Here is a 26,638-nt window from a genome sequence, read left to right as displayed (position 1 = left end):
CTTTCAGGTAATGGTGAAAACAAAACATTGCGTTATGCTGAGACGGTGCCCAGCTGTAGGCTTCATAGAGATGTACAATGTCTCTCTTCCTAATTATGGTATATCCCAGGTCAATTATATTTAAACACAGAGTTCAACTGTGTCATTTAACTTTTTTGGCTAATGACAAGTCAGAAATCTAGTGAGGCATCATCCCAGAATGCTCTGCTTTGGGGAGTTGCTGTGTATGTTCCAGTAAAGCTGGCAGTATGAGTTGTCTCTTGTGTAATCTGTCTGCCAGGAATATCCTCTTAGCTCAGCACTTTATTGAGAGCTGCTGTGAAATGGCTTGTTGCTTGTGTGTGTTCCTGGTTGTGGAGGACTTACCTTACTGAGCATGCTGATGGAGTGGTTTGCTGAATGTTGACAAATGTCTGGGCTCTAGTCCTTTGCATGTTTATCTGGCTCTTTCCTTGGGTTTTTGCTCATGTAACCAATGTTTGAGTTGCATAGTTTCTGGCAGCTGCCTCAGAAATGAGGGGCGAACATATCTTTCTTGAGATTGGCAATGTGTTAGGCAAACTGCACTGTGTTGGCTTCTCTTTGCTTGACAGTTTAGAATAGTTTCAAGGTTAGATAGAAGTAGCTTTCCATATCAGCTGCTAATCAGTGGAAGGATGGGGATCCATGCTTCCACAGCAGAAACCCTGAGCTGAATAAAACAATAAATGTGCGCATGGCAATCAACATGGCACTTAGGTTCTGCAAATCTTGTATTTGATCCATGTTTCATAGTTTTTCCCGTGAGCTGTTTGTACCTTATGCTAGCTGCCTGGTCCTCTCTGAATGCTTGCCCTGGGCTCCAACAGATGCAGCCTGGTGCTACTAAAAAGCATGGGGAAAGCTCAGAAAACAGTCCTTCCCTACCCAGAACATCAGGATGGCAGATCAAAGTGACCCTCACTCATGAGCCTGCATAGTAAAGATATTTAGAGGGACTTGTCCACCCCCTGCCCCGGTACCTCTGAGACAAGAGCAAGGTGCTTATATATTCTCCCTGGTTAGGTGGTACAAGTAGCATTGCGGACCATAAAATTTTTGTTTGGTTTGCTTCCAGTAGAAGCCCTTTTTGCAGGACAGCATGGCCGTTGTAATGTTTTCAGTGCTGTAAAAGCTACTGTCTCTTGCCCTGATGTGTGAAGTGCTAGCAAATCCTCTTAAAAACGGAGCACAGGTGACCTATCCTTGATACATGTCTGTAACAAACTTCTGTGCCTCTGTTACAGAGGTGGACTTGAGCATGTCTAAAAATTTGTGTTATATAACAAACTCATGATGATTCTGACTTGACTCGCTGCAGAGAACAGACCGTACTAGGCAGAGAAGAAATGGCAATGATTTTTTCCTTTCTCAACTGGCTGGATTGCAAGCCATTTATGCCCAAACATTCTGAAGGTGTTCTGCAATGGTGTGAGACTGCTTCCTTTTTGCTAAGGGAGAACCTTAGGAAACTGCTTTACCTGTGGAGACTTGGAGGGGAGCAGGGAATTGGTAGCTGAAGGGGGTGCGTATCATGGACTTGGGCAACTGGTGCTTGATCACACTGGGATAGCAAGTTCAGATTTGCCTGGACGCTTCACCTCGGCTGGCTGTTGCAATCGCTGTCTGTCAATTGCTGCATCTTCCGGCTATGTTGCTGGATTTGGGAAGGGTTTTTCCACAGCTTTTATGTTTTAAGAGTTGCTGTTCCTGGGTCAAGTTTGAATAGGAAACATAAGGCTGCTGCCAGCTTTCTGTCACAGACACCTTTTATCTTGCATTCATCTCTTCCAAACAGATGCTGCTTTCATTTCTTCTACTTTTTAGCTGCAAGACTAAAATTAACAGTCCTTTGATGTGCAGGGGAAGAAATTGTGTTTCAAAGCAAATTGCCTAGTTAAATTTGATAATAAAACTTGTTTTTTATCTTGAAGGTAATTCTGTGTTCCTTTGAAACAAATCTGAGGGTTGGAAGCTCCTCAGCCTGGGTTGCTCTCAGTTACCATGCAGATCCCTCCTTGCCTGGGAACGTCAGTGACTGTTCTTTTTGGGTGGGAGGTATAGATGACGCTGACCTTCTCAAGGTGAGGCTGTGCATGGGGAAGAGGGTGGCAGACATCGATGTTGATGCACAGTGTTCCTACAGACTGTTTTCCTTCCAGCTGATTTGTAAGCCACAGTGTGTGGCTAATGCTATCACAAGAGTGCTGACAGTATAGCTCGAGGTGGAGCACAGCATGGGGAGGGAGCTGAGGAGGAGCTGAGTCTTCAGACACTTCACTGTGGCAGTGAAGCAATCTCTATCCTCTAGCCAGACAGTCCTTTTTTCCCAGTCCACCCTTCCTTCCCTGGCCTTCCTGCCTTCAAAGGCTTGTACTGAGCATGAGGTTTGTGTGAACATCCAGCTTCTGGCTTTCATCTCTTCCACTTAAAAAAATAAGCCTTGTTCCTGTAAGGTGCAGTACTTCCTTAAAGGTGATGTGACTAAGCTGTGTGCATTGAGAAGATTGTTTCCAAGGGCGATGCTGAAGCAGGCTTGCCCTCAGAGAGAGGGAAACTGGTGGATAAGGCTAAGACACAGCATAGCTTGTGTAGCCTGTGACTTTGGGAAATGAAGAATTCCTAAACTTGGCCATGGCTGGCTTGCTGTGTCAGGACATGGAAAAGATGATGTTGACATGATTTATCATGTTATAAGAGCTATCTAATGCAGCAGAGGCACATCTGATGTGCAGGTAATGGGGTCAAGATCTCCTTTGAGAGTAGGGACTAGGGGAAATAACTCCTTGAAAATGGTAGAAGCCAGATGCTTTTGGAGAGAAATTGCAAAAGGCATTTTTTTGGAAAGTGGCAATGTTTGGGTTTGTTTTTTTTTTAATGTCTACCTGGTCCTGCTGAAACTACCAGACTTACTGAGGGAGGTCACAGAAGGCTTTTTTGCATATAGGGCTGGTGCTGGAGGCATTGCAGAGTCTGACAGGCTTTCAAGTTAGGAATCCTAAATTTTATTTCAAGAACCTCTCATGATTGTGAGCTGATGAGCTCCTGCTTTGGGTGCATGTGCAGGGGTGTTGGCTTCTGAAAACATCCTTTGGCTAAGTGAACAGAATGGTTTCCTAAACAGTATGGAGAAAAAAAAAAATTCCTCAGTGACTCAACGGTCTCCTCATGTGAGGTTTTTGTCTTCAGTGGTGACACCCTCAGATTCCACAGGCTTTGGGACAGGAAAGACGTGAATCTATAGTTTAAGCTGTGAAATACCATGGGTCTTTACGCATGAGGATGTAACTTCAGCTATCTTCAATGCTTAACAAGCCCAGGATGAAGAGATCTGAGTAAACACTGTAGAGGAATGCTGAGTTTTTCCATGTGGCAAGGTAAGACAGAAAGACCCGTGAACTAAAGCTATGTCTATATTGCTTAGGGTAATTCACTGTCCAGTAAGAAGGCACTAACAGCTAGTACAAGAGGCTGAACTACATTTACTTGTTTAGGATTTTTGACCTGAGGATTAATGCTAAATTCAACCTGAAACTGGCTGATTAAGAAACTGGAATGACTTGAACAGAGGAAGATGCATAACCCAAAGTATAAGGAGAGTTTTTGTCCCAGTGATGTTTGTCAAGCATTGGAACAGGTTGCCAGAGGTTGTACAGTCTCTGCTCTTGTAAACCTTCAAAAATAAACTACATGGAACTCTTTGAGTAACCTAGTCTGACCCTGCTTTGAGGAGGAGATTGGACTAGAGACCTCCTGAGGTCCCTTCCAGCCTAAATTAGTCTATGATTCTATGAAATAAGCTTGCATAGGCATCTTGATGTGGTATTATCAGAAAAGTTAAATTCTCGAAGTGGGTTGGCTGCTTTGTTAGATGATAGACAACTTATTTCCTGCATAGCCAGACTAGAATTTGGGGGCTTTGGTTGTTTGTTTCCCAGTTTGTCAAAAACTGTCATAACCAATTTCTGCCCTGAATAACAGATTAATCTTGTTTCAATTCTCAGCATCGCTACTAAAACTTCTTTAATTAAACGTTTGTAGAAAAAAGCTTTCTTCCAGTCTTGTCTCATTGTTGAAGGGGAGCCACAAAAGAAAATTTGACTCTAATTAAACTTCACAACTACTCCTATCCTGTGGTAATACTGAATACTTAGCAGTGGCAAGTACTTTTGCTTTGACAATAGTATTTCCTTTGGAGCAGGCAGTCCTTGGAGGGACACCAGTGTTTCTAGGCTCTCAAAGCATCCACACAAGCTTGCTTTATTTTCTTTCTCTGAGCCCGGCCATCTGTATGTCAGGAGGTCATCATACAGGGGTTTATTTTGTCATGGCATTGTACCAAGGACTGCCAGTTGCTATACCTCTGAATCCTTTGACTACTTGTTGCAGTGCAGTGTGCTGGACAATGGAGCTAGCTCTTGCTAGTGGTCTGTCCCTTCTGCGATGCTGGAAGACCGTGGTAGGAGAGATATAACTGAGGCATTCTTTCTTGGGGAGCAGTGAAGGACTAAATTTTAAGAAAGCAGACAGTACACTGACCAAGCAGCTTCCCTTTGCTTTCAAAACTTACAGAAAGGAGCAACATCCTGAATTGTGTCCTTAAAGGGTGTTTAGGATTTGGGGGCATGATTAACAAGGTGAACTGTCTTTCTGATAAGTATTGTAAGGAAAAGTTCGTGTCCCTTAAATCCACAGGATGATGGATCTGACTTGCAAGGTATAATTAAGATCAGTTAAATGTAGTTTTGGAAGATGTTTTCCTTCCCAAGTGATGCTGCCCAAGGCCTTAGCAGCCATACTGTCTGCGTTCCAGGCTTGTTACGTGATGTTCAACAATACAAGATTTAAAACAACAGTTACTGAACTGCAGTGCTCTTAGGCTTTGCACTTAGTTTGTCTGATGTCAGCCCCTCTCTAAAGAGGGACATGACTATCATGATAGGTCAGAGGAGCCCAAGTAACTTAATCTCTTGACCAAGTGATAAAAGGGTGGGGGGAAATGCAGTGTACAGGCTGAGCCAGGCTGTTGGTGAGGTACTGCTAGCACCTGTTTCTGAGCTGGTGGAAGGAAAGAGCTTTGGGAGAAGTTGTGCTTGGTATACTATATCTTTCTCTGCCCTTTTTTGTACTTAAAGCTCTGCACAGATGGGGTTGCACTATAGCACTAGTCCTGTGTAGAAAGATGCAATAGCTGTGTATGCAGAGATCCTTAACTGCATTAAACTCCAGGGTTATAGAATGAATTGTGTTATGTCTCATGATTTGATTGTCATAGTATCTGATCAGATGGAAAAGACTCAGTCAGGAAATTAGCTTCTGACTGAGGGCCTGAATTACTTCCTCCCTGAAAAATAGCAGTAAGCATGCATAGTTGAATGGGAGTCTTTCTACATCCATCCCCCTGCCTGTGGTGGGATTGCTGTGACAGAGGTCAACACGGTGACTAAATGCAGATTGTAGAAGGGAGGGTGAAAGGGATGAACTAGGAAGCAGAGCATGACTGTTGAATGTGAGGAAAAGGATGCCAGCTGAGTTGCTGAGGATGCAAATGTAAACAAATTTATAAAACTGGAGGAGGAAAAGCTAACTTTTGCTTCTTTAAATGTCAGGGACAAAGCAGCTTTTTGTAAGGAGGAACTGAATGATGCCCAGCACGCTTGATACCCAGCAGGACCTTGGAATGTCCTACTCATTTCATAGGGCATCCTCTAGTCCTGTTTGCATTTTGCCTCAATTATCTCCCTGTGATGCAACAATGAGAAGTGTGCAGCGCTTTCATTGACTTGTACAAAAAATATTTTCTTCTACCCTGCATGGTAGGTGGGTAGTGGTATTGTTGCCCATCTAAATGGGGGAAATGCAGATCCAAGGAAGCGATGTACAGAAGCTTCCCAAACTGAGTGGCAGTGAAGCAGGGATGGAGCATAACTTCCGTTCTGCACCATAAGGCCCTGATTTTGCTGTGACTGAATGTGCTGCTCTGCCCTCTCTTGCAGAGAACTGTTGTATTCTGTTTGTGGTGCAGTAAGAATCTAATGTTCTGCTTAGAGGGAGCAGAGAGACACTGTTGCAATAGACCAAGAATTATTCGTTTATAGTACATGGCCCAGATTTCAACTATTCTTTTCCATAGCACTGATGAGCGGTACTAGACAGTTGTTTTAACTTCCCCTCTGGTGTAGATGTATTTGATGTAGATACATGTACTGAGGCTTCAGACACAATAAACCCGTTTGAGGGCAGCAGGTTGAGTAATTTGGTGCTTGGCAGCAGCTCTGTCGTGGGGATTTTTGCTTTACTGTTAGCAGTGCTTGTGACATCTTGAAATTAAAAGAGGAAGGAGGCGGCAGTGGTTGGGCAATCTTAATGTTAAAATCTCAAACTGTAAATGGTTTTCCTGAGAGAAGGAATCCTGATGGATCCTACATGTCTCCTAACAGAGTATTCTGTATTGCTTTTAGGAGCAGGGACTGAAATCCTCAGGATCTGCTGTGTACCTTACATTGTGAATCCATCTACTCAAGAAAATGCTGCTTTTTCAGGTCTATAGTACTTGCCCAAATCTACGTGACTAACACAGTAAGGGGCTCAGTTCGGTTCTCGTGCAGGCATTGGTACTTGATGTGGACTAGGTGACTTCAGTAAAGTATTGATGGGCTTTTTGCGTTTATGGAAGTGTTGTGAGTTGCCTTCTCCTGCCCACTGAAAGCAGCACAGCAGCTGTCCTGGAAAAAAAGAGGACTTCTAAACTAGCACTTCCAGCAATTACTGTAGTTTTAAGTCTATGAGAAACCCAACCATGTTGTATGCGATGTGTTTGAAGGATTGGGGAAGCGAGAAAGGTCTTCTAAAAATTTGCTTCTAGGCAAAGGATAGCTAAAATAGGAGGCTAACCTCCCATGAACTGGGAGAGAATAGCACAAGATGCAGCTGTACAAGTGTCTTTGCTCTGCCATGCTGTCACCTAGGAAGGAGACAGAAGAGGAGTTTTGGTAGGTGACTGCTGGGAACTTTAACATGGATTTGTTTTAATACAGCTGCTGCTAGCATTTAACCACAGTGATTCATTGTTAACTGTTCCAAGGGGAAAGCAGTGCTTTGTTACCAAAAACATTGTCCTGATGGCTTTTGTTGGCTAATCTTGCAGTCTAAGCAAAAAAAGCTTTTGATACAGGAATGGAAGCTCTGGACCACTCTTTCCACCCACTGCTCCCCTCCACATCTACTGGCTATCACACACAAAAAATGAATCAAGATACTTAAGCGGACATGAGGGATGGACAGTGGACTGCAAATTAGGAAGTGGGGAAGTAAGTAAACAGGGAGTTCTTGTGCAAGAGGGTGGCTTATTATGGATTATGTGGGCTTCTTTAATGCAAATAGCTCTGAACGTAAATATCTACTATTTAAAATTTATGATGGCTTAATTGTGGAGGAAATGCCTTTCTAAATGCAGCCTGTCTTGGGACCTTATGGCTTCAGTGCTGGAGGGAAGGAAGGAGAAACATTAGGCAGGCATGGCAGCTTGGCCAGATGCTGACTATTTTTCAAACATCAGTGCTGAACAGCTTATTACTCCACCTGTTGAATGGCTTCTGGAGGGTAGTGGCTGTCAAAATAATTGCTACTTGTTCCTGCTGGTCTTGTGGGCTAGGGCAAATGTCTGTATTATGGGGCAGTGAAACAGCTTGGAACAACATGGTCCTGGATTGGTTCCCCAGTTCAGTCTTCAGGGTGATTGCACTAATGCTTGCGCTCATACAGCAGTGTGACGGAGTGAGATGGGGAGGGCTAGAGGAAGAGAAACAGTAACTAATGGTCAGTTGGACTGTGGTTTTCACTGCGCTGGGATGAGGCCTGACCTGATGATCATCCTCTGGTCAAGCCAGTAACTACACTGAAAGGGTAGACAGTCTTCCTTCTCCCCATTTCCAGATCAGTTTTCAACAAAAGCTTCTGAGCAACTGACAGGCCTTGTCACTGTGTTGGAAATGCTTTTGAATGGGAAGCTAAAAGCAGACCAGTACTGTAGCTTTGTCACGACAGGTACCTCTTCAGTCCTTTGTCATTCCTGTTCATTTCCCTGACACTACTGAGACCACCCATTGATAACTTTGGAGTTGAGGCTTTAAGGCCTGGTTTGAAGGTAGATTTCCTAAATGCTTGCTGTTTTGACTTTTTGTGAGGGTGGACTAAGTAGAGCCGTGGAAGACCCTGAAATTTCTTCCTGGGTAGCCATCTAACCTATGAGTCCTGAAGACAAACCCATCTGAGACCCTTCCATGCTGGCTGCATTAGCACTTGGCTGACTTGGAGTTGCTAAGCTCCTTGTATGGACAGGACAGCCCCATTCTCAAAGCTTTTATGTAAGGGTAATAGTATATGGCATCTGAACAGAAGCCTCAGTGTAATCCTTGGTTAGAATTATTAAACTGAGCTGTTCATTAATTTTAACAGTGTGTGATGTTAGAAAAGCAGCATGGAGTTGGCTGCTAAAGGACAGGGAAGTTGTAAGGAAGGTACTGTTAGGCATTGTACTTGGTACTTCAGTCCTGCAAACTAGTCTTTCAAGTGCAGCTTGTTTATAAAACTGGGGATTTCTTGCTTGCAATGTGCCAAGCATAGATTTCAACCTTACAGGAATGTGAGGCTTCCTCTGGAAGCGGTGCTTGTTTAAATGCAAAGTCTCTGTAACATAAGGGAAAACAATTGAAGGTGGCTGGGTAGGTATAAAGGTGTAAGAAGAACCTCTACATAAGGTGAAGAAAGGCTGCCTGTGACCTCTCTTCCCTCTGCTTATGTGACTTCCCATAGAACTTAGTCTGTGAGCAGATCATAGAGCCATCTTTTGAGTGCATGTAAAGAAATCAGAGCTGTGAATAGACTGCCTTTTGCAGGTGACTTACACAGTTGGTGTATCTATGCTAGCCTAGTTTTTTCAACCTTGGAATAAACTCCCCTGAGACACTAGTGCCTTTTTCTTAAGGGAAAGACTGCAGTGAAGCAACCTGGGAGCACCCTTCATAGTTGTATCAAACAGTCTCAATTTCAGTATGAACAAACTCCGTCCCTAGAAAATGGATTCTTGACACAAACAATGAGGAAAAGCATCACTTGTCTGATAGATCTAGCCTGGAAATGAGACCAGGAGCTAAAAGAAATAGGACTTTGCCAAATGTGACTGGTGAGATGAGAACCTGGTGTGTGGGAATTATGTTCTGTCTGGTCTGGAAGACACTTGATCTGCTGCTCTGTTCTCTATATGGGTACCCTCGTGCTGAAGCATGCAGAGAACTTGCTATGCTGGTGGAACGTGCTGCAGGTGGAGTGCTATAGCCTCCCACAAGCTCCTCCAAACCAGTGCATTGGCTGTAAACAGCTTGTGCTCCAGAATGGCTGTGCTGATGATGGTGTGCAAAGTACTTTGAGTGAGAACAGGGCTGTACATAAAGGGCATAGTAATTGCAACAACTTACTGGTTTTTCTCCAGGCTCTCCATCTGCAGTGGCTGCATTGCTTTCTGACCCTGCTGTCACATCTCCCTATCCTTTTCCACAGGAGGAAGGGAGCTCTGTGGAGTTGTACAGGTGCTGTCTCAGCTCAGATCTAACTGCCAAACCACAGCTGTTTTGCTATTTCCTCCAAAAGAATCTTTCTAGAGTGCAGATTTACGGCTCAAAGCTGAACTTGACACAACTGATCTTTGTCAGCAGCATTTCCCCACTATAGCCTTCCACAACTTCTGCATTAAAGCAGTGATGTCTGCAATTCATTTGTATGTGTTGTTAACTTGAGAGCCACAGGCAAATGGTTAGGCTGCTAGCTGAGCTGACTGTCATCTAAGCATGTGACCAGGTGTGTGTGTGTGTGTTAAAAAGCATGATTCAGATGCTGAACTCTTATCTGGAACCCAAGTTCATGAGGTCAGTCTTCTAGGTTTGTAGCAGCTACCTGTAAATACTTGCTAGAATACAGAGTTTAAAAGTTGCTTCTGGAAAATAGCACTTCAGCAGCTGGCTACAAACAAATGTTCTAGACCAGCAGGAAGTTATAGGAGTGGAGGGGAGAGGTCTAAGGAAGGCTAGTGCTGCAGCTGCGGGACAGGGGAAGGGACTCTGGCTGAATTTCTCAGTGCTTAGCTAAGATGCAGAGCTGTCAATTCAATGCGGGATGGTCAGCTCAGGGCTCCATCCTGCCTTATGGGGGAAGAGCTGTAGTTGCTGCCTTTCTGGCCTGTTCAGTCAGCTCCTATTTGCTGTGCACACTTATAATGGCTTCTCGTAGGCCCCATGGTCAATTTAGTAACCTTCTTTATGCCATAACGCTGTTTATTCTGCAGTACAGGCACTTGTGGCGGTGCTCTGCAATGTTAGGGGTATGTGTTCAAAGTAAACTTCTATTGTACAGTTAGCATGCTGGGAAACCAGAGCAAACTGCTTCATTCCTTTTCATATCTCTATGTTAAATTACCTATAAATGAACTGTTTCTAGCCAGAGTATCGTTGTCCCAACTTGAACACAGCTTTTGCTCTGTGAAGGCTACAGACCATGGGTAAGGGTGGAAAGGAAATGGACACATCGCGCAAGGGGATAAGGAGAAACTATGCTGTTGGTAACACAGAGGTCTGAAGCCAGCAGTAGTAGTTGTTTAATCTACATGTCTTCCTAATGCTGCTGTCCTCAAAATACAGAGGACCAAGGGTCCTCAGGGTGGTTTTGGGAAAGGTACAAAAGACTTGCTTTAGAGTACTAGTTAGTCCATCTTCCTATGGTCAGTCTACCTAGACAATGCCTCATGCCAAAAACAATGGCTTGCAGTGACTGAGGCTTCTAAAAAGCTGATCCCAGCTGCTTTGTGGCTGCATATTACTAGCTGGCTTCCTCTCCTTGAAGGAGGCAAGGAAGCAGAGGTCCTGAAGAGATAGTTTGCTGCCATTTGTCCTTTAAGGAAAGAAAGTCTCCGGCCCAGCATCTTGTTAAGAAAAAATCCTTTCTGCAATATGTTACGACATGTGCTCAGGTATGTGGGATGAATGAAAGATCATGGATTGTGCTGGTAGACATAGCCATTATGTCAGTATGGCATGCTGATCTTAGTGCTGTGCCTGTGAGTGCATATTAGTCATAAGTGGGAGAGGCTGTGGAAGAATCCATGTTCCACTGTGGTTCTGAAGGGTTATTAGGGAAGAGCCTGTCACTAAGTACAGGGCCTGAGTGGAAAGGAGAACTTAACTCCAAATATTTGACCATTTTAAGACTGGACGCCCACCAAAGATGGCACTGCCAGAGCAGGCAAAGGGCTGAAATCTGCCTCTGAGAAGCTATTTTGAAGAGCCTTCAGTAAACATTGTGTCTGGTCTTTAACACACAGTTGGCATTCATAAGGTACCTGGGAGCTACCTTATACAGAGCTGTAAAGGGTCTAATGACCTTTCTGAAGCATCCATTAAATTTCCTCTGTGAGGAAAACCAGCCTGAGTTCACATTTTTCATTTAAAGAAATGTCTTGGTCTCTCTGCAACCAAAATTACCATTTGTAACTAGCCTTTAATAGGAAAGATTTCTGGCAGCATCTTGTGGAACTCCTTTTGTAATGACTGAAGCAACTTGAACAAATACTTCGCAAAGTAACCTCTCACCTGTTGCTTAGTAGTATTTTCTGCTAGATTATGCAGCACTGCAGTTAACAGGCACTGGCTGGGTAGGTAGACAGTGGAAACTTTAGGTTGTTTCTAGTAAGTGGCTTAGTTGACAGTGGGTGATTGTTGCTCCAGATTTTAATTTACTCAGATATGCTGTTCTGAGTAACTTCAGTGCTTCACTTTGGAGAACCAGACACTCCATAACATGGTGTAACAGGGCATGCTGCTTTCATCACACTACCTTTCAACACAGCAAAAATAGCTAGAAGACTTTTGCAGAAACTGTCTGAATCATTCTTAGGAGGGGAACATTGGAGTGCTGTGTTCATACAGACAAGCTGATTCTCAGTGGTTACAAGTCCTAGCAGCATTGTACAGTGATGTGCTTTTGGCTTTCTTGGACAGAAGCCTTTTTTGGTATGTCTCGGGATGGGCATGCTTGTACTAGCTGCCTCAGGTACAGAAGAGCAGATCTCTTGGTGTCAGTGTAGTAGATGAATGAGGCTATCCACTTAGCAAGGTGGCTTGTAACTTTGTAGTCTAGGTAAATCAAGCATTGCCAAATACTAAGGGTCTTGTTCTCCTCATCCCTGGTGTATCTTGAGCACAGTTACTTGTCAGGGGCCTCTTACTGTGGAAGGTTTTCCTTTTTGCTGGGATGCATGCCATCTTTCTTGCCCAACCTCTTGTGATCTCAGAGTGACTACAGTTTCACTTTCTGTGGAGGCTGCAGAGCCCTGCCAACAGCTAAACCTGCTGAGCCAAAGTGCTTCAGCTCCAGTAGGTGGGGCTGAGGAAGTTGCCCCTGTGGCAACCTTCTGTGTAGGGCAGGATAGCAGTGTGGCTGGCAGCGCTGCCAAAACCAGTGCTGTGCAGTACGGGTTGCCTGCCCAGCCCTGATCTAAGCAGAATTGCAACACTCTGAAACTAGCTATAACCACGTTGTTAGTGCAGTTGTTCCTGTCATCTGTTCTGTAGCTGCTTGGTCTCTACTAACACAGCACTGGAAAACTTTAACACATAGGTGAGTGAGCTCCCCCCCCCCCAAGGTCTGATGAATATTTAGTGCTATGGGAACGGTGCTAAAGCCAGAATGCTGGTGAAATGCTGGATGGGGTGCCACAGCCTTCCTGTGACCACTCTATGCAGTAGGCAGAAATACACAGTGCAAGTAAAGTGGTATATTTTTTGATGCTGGAAATTAACACCAGGGAAAATTGGGTGTTCTGGTTCTTTGGGGGCTAAAGTTTGAATGCTATTTGAGGCTGTGGTAGTTCTGTCTGCTCCAGTTAAGATGTTTGCAGTATTGCTGATGTATTTTGGGTTTTAGCTTGGTTTTACAGAAAGCCTGTGATCAAGGGATCAGTTCTCAGCACCATCAAAGGAGAATGGGGAAAATACCTGGTGTTGAGGTGCAGCTTCTAGAGATCACATTAAAGAATGGCTAGCATTGTGAAGGGTCTCTGTGTGGGGAGTTCCTGACACACTAGTTGTGCAATTGTGCATGTATCTTGAAGGACTTGAAAGGTGACCCTGGGTAAGCTGCTGCCAGCAGGTGAGTCAGCAAACTAGGAGTAGTATAGCTCCTTTGTCTGTTGGCTTGTGGCATGAACATTGAGCCCAAGAAAATGGACCAAGTTTACTTAATGTTTTCTAGTAAAATCATGGAAGCCTGAGCAAAGCTACATGAGCTCTTTAGCCTCACTTATTAGTACTGTCTGGGATTTTTTAGTTCAGCTAAAAGTAAAAAAGTAAATGACCATGTGCAGAATGTATATGTTTGTTCTTTCTCCTGAGGTGTGTTCTAGGCTGGAAATCTTTATGGTAGGGCTCTGATCCATTGTCTGTAGAGCACCCAGAGTATGCTGGCTGTTTAAAGGTCTGGCCTCTTACCTGTAAAAGTACACTCAATAAATAGGGGAGAGCCAAGGAAGAGCCACAGTAAAGTGACTTGAAGAAACAGACTTAAAGTAAAACTGGATCAGGAATCAGGGAATTTCAGAGCATTCATCAGTTCTTGTAACTGATGTTCCGGACAGGCGCCCTCCAAGTGTTGAGTCACAGAGCAAGGGAGGAGCTGTAAGGAGCCATGGGTTTACTGAACTAAAGTTATCAAACTTCTTGTAGCTGAAGTGTTTCTGGTCCTTCTTTCTGGTAAACCTTGTAACTGGAAGTGGTTTGTCAGTGTTCAACCTCACGAAAATGGGTGTTCTCAGTGGCTGAATGTCTCACAGGTGCTTAAATAACTGCAGGCATCTTCCAGTAAGATTATTTTCTATCCCCTTGTTTCATGGAGAATGCTTCTAGAACTCTTCAATTGTGAACCATCAGTGCTATACTAAGCCTCTGGCAGTGGTTTGGTAGCTCAAGAGCCGGGTTGGTTAATGGAACTAGCAGTGACAGTGGCTCCTGAGTGGCTAGTACTAATACTTTGCCCTGTGTGCCAATTCTGGACTGGGACTTTGAGGGCTCTTGCTGCTGTGCACGTTGCTTCCAAATGGAGCTGAAAATCTGCACAGCAGCCTGTTAGAATTTGTATGTCACTTTGAGATGTAGCTATCTGAAATAACCTCCCACTGTGTAATAAAACTTTCATGGGGACAGCCTTTTGGCCTCAAATAAACAATGAGGGCATACTGGGTGAGTATTCTTTGGTTTAAGTTCACTGTATTGGTAGTTTGGATTGTGTTTCTGGTGTGTGTTCAGATCAGGTGAATGGGTTTCAGTGCCAGCATGGGTAGGAGTGAGGTGAATCGTCTGGGAGCGATAAGGAGCCTTGTTTTGAATGTGGACGACTTTTAATCTAGCTGTGCGAGTTGTTTAAGGGGCACTATTTAGCCTCATGTTTGCAAGGTGCTCCTCTAGGCTTTGGGGGAAACCGGGGAAGTAACTGAAATCAAGATTCTGTTGTTGAATTTGTACTGGGGGACAAAATACTCTGCTGTGGATACTTGAGACTGCTACCTGCATGACATCTGCCTAGCTGGGTTCTTGGCTGCAGTTTATGAGGTTCCCTGTCAGTTGAAGGGAGTAGATGTGGCCATGGGCACAGAGTGTGGCTCCATTTTGTTGTACACAGCATTTTGGTGAACTAAACAAAGATGACTGCCTCAGCTGGAGAGGTCTGTGGTAGGCAGTTACTTTGCCTAGTCTATGTCAATACCTACACAGAGGGAGCTGGATGTCAACTCTGCTCTGCCATATACATTCCTTTTCTCAGCAAAACTGCGTCCTCCCCATTCAGCAGCAGGGACTTTGACACCTTCCATTGAAATGCCTTTGCTGTCTCCTGCCTTGATCTATTTGCAGCAAGCAGTTGTTTTGAAACTTGGCGTGTCTTTCTAGAATGGCAAATTGCCTACTTGCTCTGAAGAGCTAAACGGAGGGGAGATCTAATTCTCACTGAAAATAGCAGTGAACATTTTTCTCTGAGACATTCTAACTTTGTTCCAAAGCTTTTAAGCTTAGAAGGTTAACAATAAGACTGAAAATAGCATGGGAGCAGAACAGAGCATCATGGGGGTGAACTTACGTTTATAAAGCAGAGCGGGATTGCAGCAAGTGTGAGCTGTGATACAATAGATAAAAGCACTTCCAGTGCTTACATTTGTGCTTAAACCTGCAACAGTTCAAAGGTTTTGAAGTAGCTAATTTGCTAGTATATCTGTTTATTTAGGGCTAGCTGTGTCTCATATCAAGCTGCCCAGGGCGTTAATCCATTAATTTAAGAGGGTATGCTTTTCTGTGCCTCTCCTGCTGAGGGAAAGTGCCTGTATTGTCTTGTGCATGAAGAGGTTTTTCCTTTTAACAAATGAGAGCATAATTGTGCTTCCTGACTGTAGGGCAAGGTGCCACTCTGCAGTTCTAGACCAAGCTAGTGCCAGGAGCAGTGGAGCCAGCTCTGAGCAGGAATCATTGCCTTGCCCTAATAAGGAGCCATTTTACAGTTATTACATTAAATCTTGGCATATGGTGCTCAGTATTTGACTTGTGCTCACTCTAATAGACCCCTCTGTTCCAATCTTTTCCCGTCTTTCCCCCTTCCTCTTCTTTATTCCGGTCATTGTCCTTTTCTGCCTGGGAAGTCATAACTAACGCAAGTGATGAGTGCTGCTTGTGCTAAGGAAAGGCTTCTTTCTCCTTGGAGCAAGCAGTGAGACAGTATCCTAGTCCACGTGCTTCAAAAGTCTGTGCTGTCTTTCACTGTGGTGATTCCTCTTCTAGTGCAGCAGCCTTGACAGAAGTATGATGAAGACAGTCACAAAGAACAAGGCATTGTTTTGCTAATGAAGAACAGAGTTGTACTTATACTTGAGCATCTTGTGCTTTGAAGCAGTTTGCACGAACACTCCTGCAGTCTGCTTAGTTTTAGTTCTTGCTGCTTATGTGGTGTTGTCGCATGTAGCATACAGCTCTCGGGAAGTCTCTGCCCCTCCTTCTCCTGCCAGTGTTTTGTTCTTTGATCCTAATCAAAGTTGCAACAGGTGAATTTGCTTGTAGACTTCCAAGTGTGCTTTAGCCAGTGCCTTGATGACAGCCTTTGTCCATATACTGTAGGGGAGGGAATGCCAGGTGGTTCTGAAGGTGGTGCTTTCTGTAGAAATGCCACATGGCTCAGTCCTGTCACAGCAGCCTGATTCTGTATCCCAGCCTGAGCAAATGACTTAACGCTGAAACTTTTTAAACATCATTGCTTCTGGTCAGCATTAGTGTGCCTTTCCCAGGGAAGACACCTGCTGAAGTGATTTCACAAATCTCTCCATAACAGAGTTGGTGTCAAATTTTAAGTATAGAACTGAGAACTTCAGTACACACAGGCATGAGGGCTTAAAGGTGGGACAGGAGGATGATTGGGAGGAGCTGCTGTCAAACGCTTGAATAACTGTGTGCAATACACGTGCTGAGTTGAAAAAGCAGATGAAGCAACTTGCTAGGTCGGTTTGTAGGATTCCACACTGTCTGTGAAAGACAGTTGCAGCAGTGTGCTTGAACTTGTATACCAGCAGCTCAGCACATGTCTGTATTGGCTTATTCTTGGGATCAGCTGTTCCTTAGGCTTAGGGAGCAATGGAGCATGTGCCTTTAGAGGCTGGGAGTGTCTGTGTCATGGAAACACTTATGCTCAACACCTGAGCTGTGGGGCAGAACAACTAAATGTGTTTGCACTGCATCCAGCAACTGCGCTCTACCTCAAAGGGTTTGGCTGTTACTTGCTTATTTTCAGCTGTCCACCAGCTGGCTTATGTAACTCAGGATTTGTTTTGATGTTGTGGATGGTACTTAACTTGCAGGATGCCTCAGTTACCTTGCCAGCTGATAATTATGAGACCTTATTTAATAGCAGTTGTTTTTTCAGGGACCTCAGATGTACGGCACTGTTTAGTTTGAAATAGTTATACTGCTGCCTAGTAATGTGACTTGTGAAGAACCTCAAACATTTTTCTCTGTGCTTCAAAAAAAGGGAAGGAAAAGAAAAATAGTCTTGTCTCTCAAGACCTGCAAGACTTTGAGCTCGCTGTTCCAGTGGCATACCCTGGACTAGTAGTAAAAACCTGTAGGGAAGCTGGTGAATTGATCCCTAATTCGGAGCATATGTGAGGCTTCCCTGTCACCTTCTACTGAAGCCTTGCAGCTTATGTTCAGTAACCTTATTTTTAAAACAGATCTGATACATGCTCTATTTTTTTTTATGCCAGATGAGGTCCTCGGTTGTGAGTAACTGTTGTGACTGTAGCTGGCAGGAGCCCTGTGTGATTGCCTCACTTCAGGAAATGTTAAAATAACATTTTTTTTTTCTTAGAAAGCTAGTTCGCTCCCGTCCCACTTCTAATTCTAATCGCTGCCCCCAGTTTGGCAGCTGTCTTACAGAGTGTTGTTTGTGTTGCTGAGTGAAAGCAGAGACACTTCAGTGGATGCAGTGCTGGAGGAGAGGTACGTGAAATGAGTTAGTATCTCAAGCCAAGCTGGCTTAAACTTTTTAGAAGTTTCTCTGAAATTTGGAAGGAAAACTGCTAAACTTTAAGAAGAATCTTGCTCCTCCCCCTGGACTATTGTCTGAAGCTGAGGATTCTCTTCCTATTGGAGAAGAGAAGCTGCCCCAACTGAAGCTGCTCATATGAAAGAAACCATACAGCAGGTTTATCTGCTCTCTTGACTGTAGCAGTTCAGTGGGGCCGATAGTACAGACAGATGTTGGAGTGGGTTTCCCCGAGGCAGGACCGAGCAGGTTTTTGTCTGCTGTTTTGGCCTTGCAGTCAGGCCTCCAAGGTACTTAGCAAGGCTCTAGCGGGGTTGAAGAGAATTAATCTCCTCAAACCTGTATCAATGGCTGCTAGCTGCTTTGCTAGCTGATCTGTGGAAAGCTTGTAACTTGCCAGATGGAGAAGCTTTCATTATTATTGCCTGCTTTTACCTTTTGATCACTGTTACTGGGAGATGGTTTGTGCCCAGTTCTTTTTCTCTTTTGGAACTGTTGGTGCTGAGGGAAGAAAACTGTTTATAGCTGGGTAACAACAACAGGCAATACTTGTGTATGTCTCTGCAGTATGTAGCCTTTACTCTAGGGGATGCTTACATCCTAGAGGTTCCCCAAGAACTTTCACTTACAAATACCAGCCAAAACAGGAAGGCTGCAATTTAGTTGTCTTCATCTAATGTCTGTTAGGTCTAGGAGCACTGCAGAGGAAGCACTGGAATACCAGCTGGGAGAACACAAAGTAACTACTTCAGTGTGTTACATGGATAAACTTTTTTTGGACCCTGCAAAAATACTGCAGGTACTAAGCCTGTTTGTAGTGCCTGTTGTACTTGCCAGTCTGCAATCCTTCTCTTGAGCTGGAACACAAATACATCCCTCCTGAAATGCAGCCTGCTTTCCCTTCCTTATAGTGGAAGCTATACTTATGAATGTTTTGCATTCTGAAGGCTAGTTCCAACCTGTGTAGAGCAGGAGGAGGAGACATTTATTCAGTAATGCCACTCTTTGCTGATAGGGGCAGCTTTTAGACGAAAGCTTTGCAGAGCAGTTATCTATATAAACCAATCTCTCACTACTAGTCAGCTGTAGCATGTTACTACAGGGTCCAAAGACAATGCAATTGTAAACTCAGGTCTGTCATTGAGAAACTGACTGAAGCTGCTTGGACTGTTAAGTATTTAATGTCTTGTGTGTTTTGGCTCCATTGTGGATATCTATAGAGGTGGCTTTGGCAAGAGAAGAAACTCTCTGTGGTGGTTGGAAGGAGCTGGAGCAGTGAACGCCACTGGGCAGCCTGGGCCTTTGCTGGGATGTCTTGCTCAGTCTGACCTTGTGGTATGAACTAGGGCTGGGAGACCAGACAAAATTATGCCTGTACAAGACACTTGTTTTCAGTCCTACCCCTGAAGACAGTCGGGGAGAAAATTTAAGTCTTGAGCATTACTTAGTACTAGGTTCTGCCTTGAATAAACTTTTCTCAAATCTTCCAGCCTGGACAACATATAGGTGTTCATGATGTAAAAGCAAGGTTTGCTGGAGGGAGCCTAAATACAGATGTGCTCTCCTAAGGTTTAGTGATGCAGTAATAAGGAGCAGTGCAGTCACTGTAGAGAGAAGATGAGCTCTGGTACCTGAATCTATACCTTATGTAGAAAAAGAACCAGAAATTAAAGTGCCTTTCTGAAGGGGGCATTAGAAACATAGTACCTATCTATTTGATCTATATGCTATCTTTTGGTATGCCAGGTATACTGCATAAGTAGCTTGTATTGTCCTTACTTTCCACCAGCAAGTAAGGATAAGTTGTCAGGAAAAAACAGATTAAAACTGCGCTCTGTAAATGTTGCATGCAAGGCTGTATGTGCTAGTGTTTAACTTTTCTCTTGTTTTTATTGTCTATCCATTAGGCAATACTGATTGGTGTGCATCTTGACGAGGTCTCCAGCAACCTTTTCTGAAGGGCTGAATGACAGCAGGAGAGGCTGGGTAAATCGATGAGTTTGCCTTGGGAGCCTATAAACAGGCAAAATCAGAACACACAATGGGTCAGAAGGTCACAGGTGGGATAAAGACTGTGGATATGAGGGACCCTGTATACAGGCCACTGAAACAGGAACTCCAAGGACTTGACTACAGCAAACCCACACGTCTGGACTTGCTACTGGACATGCCTCCGGTATCATATGAAGTCCAGTTACTGCATTCATGGAACAATGATGACCGCTCGCTGAATGTATTTGTGAAAGAGGATGACAAACTCATATTTCACCGGCATCCGGTGGCTCAGAGTACAGATGCCATCAGAGGCAAAGTGGGATATACACGAGGACTGCATGTGTGGCAGATCACGTGGGCAATGAGGCAGCGAGGCACGCACGCTGTGGTTGGGGTGGCAACAGCAGATGCCCCTTTGCATTCAGTAGGGTACACGACGCTTGTAGGAAATAACCATGAATCTTGGGGGTGGGACCTTGGGCGCAACAGACTGTACCATGATGGCAAGAACCAGCCAAGTAAAACCTATCCTGCCTTCTTAGAACCAGATGAAACTTTCATTGTGCCGGACTCCTTCCTGGTGGTTCTGGACATGGATGATGGGACGCTGAGCTTCATTGTAGATGGGCAATACATGGGTGTTGCCTTTCGGGGACTCAAAGGGAAAAAGCTATATCCAGTGGTAAGCGCAGTGTGGGGACACTGTGAAATACGGATGTGCTACTTGAATGGACTTGACCGTGAGTATAACTCTCTGTATTTGTTCTAGCAGCATAGATCTGTGTGCTACTTAAGTGTGCAGGCTTGCTAGACCATCCTGGGGAGGGTTTCCATTTTTCCAGAGGTGAGGATTTCGTGTCAGCGGAAGGATTGCCGGATACAGTGCCAGATCCGTAATAGGCCATTCAAAAAGTTTGTTTGGCTGTAAACGTGTATTGTTACCAAAGCACTACAGGGAGCAAGCAGGGTTTGGGGAGGTAGTACAGTAGAAGTTGATACCAGTCCTGTCCAGAGGCAACAAACCTTTCTGTATTGCTACTAGAGTATTAGTGGGTACGTCCTTCTGACAGTTGCGTTATTGGCAACATAATCCTGTTGCCTCTTCACAGGAAACAGTCTGAGGGACAATCACCTTCCTTAAATGGCTAATGAAGGGACTTTTAAAATCCCTTGTAGACAAGAGTGGGAAGATCTGTCCCTATGTGGGGAAGTGGGAATGTCTCATTTTTCAAAAAAATAAGTACCTCGCTTCTCAGCTGCTTTCAGGACAGGTTGTGCTCATTTCCAGTGTGGGGCTGGATATTATAGCCAGCCCAACTTGCATGCCAGGCCTTTTACTAATAGGGACATCAATCTGTAGCTAAGCTGAGTAATAAATTTGGCTGTCCAAGTGTGCTAGGGTCTGTTATCTCTCAGTCAGAAATTCCCATGGGGCCATACTGTGACTCAGTTCTCTGGGTAGGGTGAAGGAAGCAGATTAAAATCTGGATTTATGTTGTTAGTGCAATAAATTTGGCACTATTGATGTAAAAGGAGTAGTGTGCTCCCTGCATTCCACAACAGTATCTGCCCAAAGGCTATGGCATACTGGGCTCTCTTATTTGTGCTTAGGACATGTTCTAATGCTAGGCCAGCAATGGCAAACCCCTGGCACTGGTGACATGAGGCACAGCAAGGCTGACACTGGGCATCAAAAACTGAGCTGTCAGAATAACCAGGAAAGCCTTGCAAAGGGATGGGAGAAAAATCCACAAGTGCTTTGAGAAATATGCTTCAACTCGGCAAGACCATGAGAGTGCTCTTGGCAGAGCATTTTCTCACCAAAAGAAAGAAGCCTAGCTCATTCTGCCCCAGCAGCTTACGGAATAACGGCTCCAGTAACTAGGTTTTTCTAAAGGGAAGGGTCAAAGCCAAAAGCTGCAGCTCCCCTCAAAGCCAGCAAGTCTGTGGAGTTGTTGGCACAGAACTGCACTTAGCAAGGCCACCTCCAGTATTGGATTTGGTTGTAATGTGTTCTCAGCATAGGAGTGAATTGTGGGCACAAGGCCAGGAATGACAGGATGCTCTTTTGGCACAGATAGACAGAAGGTGTCTGGCTCTAACCGCTTCTGAGCGTTCAGTAGCAACACTGTCCAGGGATTGTAGTGCTTGTGAATGGAAGGAGGTCAGATATGTGTGTGCTTTCTCTTTTGGTCTGGGGGTCTCCTGTCAGGCTGGGTTATCAGTGCAAACAAGGTGAGGACAAAGTACTCGTTCTTAATCTCTGTGGGAAGGAGATCCTCTCCTTTTAAGGCCATTAAACTGGAATGCGTTTGTTATGGTAACATCTGTAGGCTTTGAAGATCAGGGTCCTGCATCCTCTGGGATGCTGGCTAGATGATGCCTCTGTCCCAGCTATCTCCATATGCTGCAGGAGGAATTGGGACAGCCTTTTACCCTGGTGGCTTAAGAATAAGCTACATTGGGAAGTGCCAACAGAGCGCTGCCAGTGGTAGGCTTGTCTGGCAGTATCACAGCCAGAGCGGAGACATGCAGCCTAGCTGTAGAGACCTGTCCCTACAGAAGAGGCAGCATGGATCTTGAAGTAGATCAGGAGCAGGTAGGACCAGCAGAGCCTTGGGCTGAGTGCAGCCATGCTTTCACCTGTGGTGCAGAACATGTATGACAAATGATGGCGCTTGGGAAGCAACAGCACTGCCCTGACAGATCTGTTTGCTCTCCACCCAGCTATCAGTGCAACAGAGGTGTGCAGAGAGAGGTATGATTCCTCAGGAATAATTGACGTTTGAAGCACTGGGAAAACTTCTAGAAAAAACATTCTACTGCAGCTTCCCCTGGAGCAGATAATAGCTTGTATCCATAGCAGGGAAGGAGAGGGGGGAAGTAGGGCATTAGTTCAGCTTTGGCTGCTAACTTCAGGAGGTGACAGACCAATTCAAGTGCATGTGTTTCTTGCCTTTGTTACTAAGTCTCTCTTCAGCTAACAAACTCTTCTTCTCACAGGCGTTTTGCCAAAAGTTAGATAAAAATTATCTATCTTCACTTCTCAATGGAAGTGTTTCCTACATGGAGCAATACGATTCCTTGCTTTTTCCAAAGTAGAATCAGGACTGGCCTGGTCAGAGGTTACTGACAACACTCCCCTGTTCTAACTTTTCAATTTTAGCTGTAAGCAAAGGGACTTGTATCCACCTTACTGATGGCAAGAATTCCTGTAAAAAAATAAATAAATAAAATAAAATAACGCAATAACATGACCATGCTCAGAAAAAGTAAGCTTTCCCTGTCTCTCGGCTGTTAAAAACAGCTGTATGAACAGTCAGATTAATTTGGCTTGTAGTAGTGGAAGCTAGAGCTGTTGGCATCTGTCGAGGTTCCTGAAAACTGCAGCTTCTCAGCCAAACTTCCATTCCTGTGCATGTTTTTAGGTGCCTGTGTTCAGCCCAAGATGTCTGTAAAGGAAGCTTTCTAATGGTGCATGCTGAGCCCTCAGGCTGTTAGAAGGATGTCCAGTTATCTGCTTGATTTGGTATGTCTTCATGTTAGCCCTCTCTAGGGGAGGAGAAACCCCTTAGGCTTGAGCAGCATGCTGTGTAGAGGTGAGCTTTGACAGACTTGGCAACAGAAGCTGTGAGAAACTAATCTGTATCTTCCTTCTGTGCAGCTGTGACAGTGTTAACTCTCGCTTTGACCTTAGTCCCCCTGTATGTTATGAATGACTCTTCAGCATCAAAGGACCCCATATGCCATTCCTGAAAAACTAGTATTATCTTCAGTGTTTATAAGTACAGGTTGAAAAAAAGATAGCCAAAGGCTTAAATCTTCCCCAGGTTTATGACACAGGAGGGAATCCTCTAATGGAAAGTGTCAGAATACAAGTGGTGACATGAAGCTTTGACAGATGGCTTTGTTTTTCATGGGAGGTATGTACTACAAATAAAGGAGCTGACAGCTGTTAACACTACTGTATGAGAGAAATCATGGTACTTTCTGGGTACCTGTGCCACATGATGCTATCAGGTTGTTTACTGCATTCTTTTATGTCAATGAATCTCCTGTAAAGATTTTTGGATACTACAGTAAGAGGCACTTGAATGCTGTTGCATTTGGGAAACTTGCATTAGCGGACCAGTATTTTTTCTGTTCATGCACATATATGGCTCAAATAACCTCTACAGAAACATCATGCTCTGCCTGTGTATTTGATGAGCTGAAGTTGCTGATATGTGAATGCTCGATGGCTTGGCCCTGCAAACGTGCCGGGTGTTCACTTTTTTGGGGGGGGATTTTTAGAATGAGCAAAATGAGTATTAATGTCTTGGGTCTCTTTTTCCCAGCTGAACCACTGCCTTTGATGGACTTGTGTCGGCGAGCTGTGAGGCTTGCTCTGGGCAAGGAAAGACTGAATGAGATCCCTACACTGCCCTTGCCAGCCTCCCTCAAGAGTTACCTGCTCTACCAATGACCTTCATGTTCAAGGATAGAGAGTTGGAACCAAGGCAAAATGTCAGAGCTGACCCACTGAGCAATGGGTTCTCCACCTTGTGTCATCACTACTGTTGGAACTCCTTGGCCAAAGTATTCCTGCCACTGCTTAAGTCTCAATGTACCCTTATTGGCAAGTTCTTAAGTAATCCTTGTTTCACAGCTGAGTGGTTTGTTCTTTGGAAGTCACTTCCCCAGCACACCTACAAAAAGAACACTTACAGAAGCTTTGTGCTTCTGTGCTTATCCTGAGAAAAGGCCGTACTGCACTCTTTGGGTTTTACAGCCTAGGAGTGAATGATTTTCCTATGCCAGCTAAAGGGAAGAACATAATTTGGGGAAAGGTATTAGGAGTGGAAATTTTAAGACCATGTTCTAAGAATGCAAAGGCATGGGGTGGCCAGCAGAGTTGGGAAGAGTCTGGAATCCAAGAAGAATTAATTGCTGAGTTTTTAAAAACAAACAGAAAAACACTACCAAACCTCAACCCTGAAACACCAAAACAAAGAACCTTTCCACCAGGATGCTTCTAAATTTGGGGAAGGTGGTTATGTTGCTGTTGTCTGTATCTCTGCCAGGACTCCTCATCATGGTCTAATGCTGTTTCCTAGATAGTGAATCCTGCTTTCTTGTTTATCAGCACTGTTTTCTCCATTCTCCTGTTCTGTTCTCTGTTCTGCCTCTTCTTAGTGGGTTTGACTCCGTTGATTGAGCAATCATATTGTGTCATGACTTGCCTACTTCTGACTTAAAACTGTAAGTTTTAGTCTGGGATCAAAGGCCCCTTGCTGATGTGAGGACAGGGAAGGGACAGACTTCAGCAGTTGGCTGAGACGGGCTGTATGAGCTGAGACTTGTTACACAGTTACAGGTCCTGCCATCTTAGGTCTGCTTTCTCTATAGCCTGTTTCAAGTTAAGGCTTTAGAGAAACATACTAATGTTTCTCTAATGGCACTGCCAGGGAATTCTCTTAGATAAGCTGCTTAAAGTCATCCAAACCAGGCTTTGTTCTGTCATAGGACTTTGCCATAATCTCTAACTATGCAGCAGGAATAGTTGGCGATTTCTTGCTTGGGGGTGGGAAGTTGTCCCAGAGAAGGTGGTAGCAGTGTGGCTGCAGAAGTACCATCAGCAGATAAGAAATCAAGGTGATTGCTGCAGAATGTAACTTACAAGACTTTAACAGAGGCCAGTGGGATGATCTTCAGGTACAGCAAGAAAAAAGTGAACCTCTCCAGAGCTGGGGGGCAGGAGAGAACTGCAATAAACAGGATAAGCAGGTCAGGCAAAATCAGCACAGCCCAAATAGATTCTCACCTCAGTAGCCAAGTTAAGAGGATGACACTCCTTTACTAGCAGGAGCTGCTCTCTTGACCTCACCACAGGTCACTATGCTGCCTTTCTGGGGTTATTTTGCACATTTCTTTGTCTTGAAAATCATTTGTGTGGTTGGTTTTTGCTCTTGAGTTATCCCTTTGGTTCTGTGTAGGTACAAATGAGTTTAGTTGTTGAAAATGTTAATATATATATATTTGTGGTGTATGTATAAGAACATGATTTAAACAGCTGCTGTAGGGTACCTTTTTTCAAGTAAACTACTTGCATAGTATATTTTTTAAGCACAGAATTGGTGCCAAGACTGGGTGGGGTATGATGTGCCCCTTTTTAATCTAATATTATGTTTTTTTAATGTAGGGGTTTGTACCAGTGTCTGTTACAGGGTGGGACACAAGAAAATTTGGTGTGTATGGAGCCCTACTTGGTTGCCTTCAACTTGAACCAGTGTCTTCCAGAATTCCAGGGAAGCAGCTGTGTTCTCCTGACTTATGCTCTTTGTGCTCCATTGCTTCAATATCTTCTCACTTCACCAGTACATAGCTTTGTACAGTTTTAAATTTTGACTTTCTATTTTATGACTGTAGATAATGCTCAGTAACCTAATAAACTTTATTAAATATTACTTGATGTTGGGCTGTTTTTGCATGAAACAATCAGAGTTCTTTATATTGAGTTTCTACATGAATGGTGAGCTTATTCCCAAGAAGCCAGGCCAAACAAGTAAAACAAGGGCTGTTGTGACCTCTTCTCTGCTTGGAAGAATAACCATTTAAAGCTGGTATCTGAAAGGTGTGTACAGGTGGTAGGCTGTAATCGCAGTTTCCTGAGATCTTGTGCAGCTGCCAAGTGCCTAAAAATGGCTGCTCTGGATGGGGTTGAATATAGTCTGTGAGACAGCAGCCTTCATTTCTTAATTTAACTTGGTTTACAACTGACTTGTTACACCATAATACTTTTTTTTTTTTCAAATAGATTTGAGTAGATTCAGTAGGCAGGGCTCTGGTTACATTGGCAAACTTGAAGCATTGTGTAGGTTTGCAAATTTCACTCCTAGATGATAGCAAATAACTCTTCTTCTTCTTCTTCCAGGAAAGCTCATATGAAAAGAAACCACTAACCTACTACTACTTTGTGCTGATACCTGACTGCCCCTTTTACTTCGGAAGGGAGATGATGGATAGA

The 26,638-nt window shown here is 44.2% G+C and overlaps 1 protein-coding gene across 7 annotated transcripts in view; it reads left to right on the top strand.

The window, feature by feature from the left end:
- SPSB1 (splA/ryanodine receptor domain and SOCS box containing 1) overlaps window positions 1-26,078 on the top strand; it is a 38,594-nt gene extending 12,516 nt beyond the window's left edge. For 2 of the 7 annotated variants that reach the window (XM_056331955.1, XM_056331957.1), the window contains exons 2-3: window positions 19,545-20,372; window positions 23,970-26,078. In XM_056331955.1, the coding sequence (XP_056187930.1) occupies window positions 19,679-20,372; window positions 23,970-24,097 (822 nt within the window). In that variant the 5' untranslated portion in view covers window positions 19,545-19,678 and the 3' untranslated portion in view covers window positions 24,098-26,078. Of the gene's footprint in view, window positions 1-10,828; window positions 12,685-17,460; window positions 17,592-19,544; window positions 20,373-23,060 lie in introns of those variants that run through there. The other 5 variants (XR_008820772.1, XR_008820773.1, XM_056331956.1 and 2 more) reach the window with 5 other exon arrangements.
- The last annotated feature ends 560 nt before the right edge of the window (window positions 26,079-26,638 follow it).

Source organism: Falco biarmicus, chromosome 3 (genome assembly GCF_023638135.1).
Source record: "Falco biarmicus isolate bFalBia1 chromosome 3, bFalBia1.pri, whole genome shotgun sequence".
NCBI lineage: Eukaryota > Metazoa > Chordata > Aves > Falconiformes > Falconidae > Falco > Falco biarmicus.
This window is presented reverse-complemented; position numbering and strand designations above follow the sequence as displayed.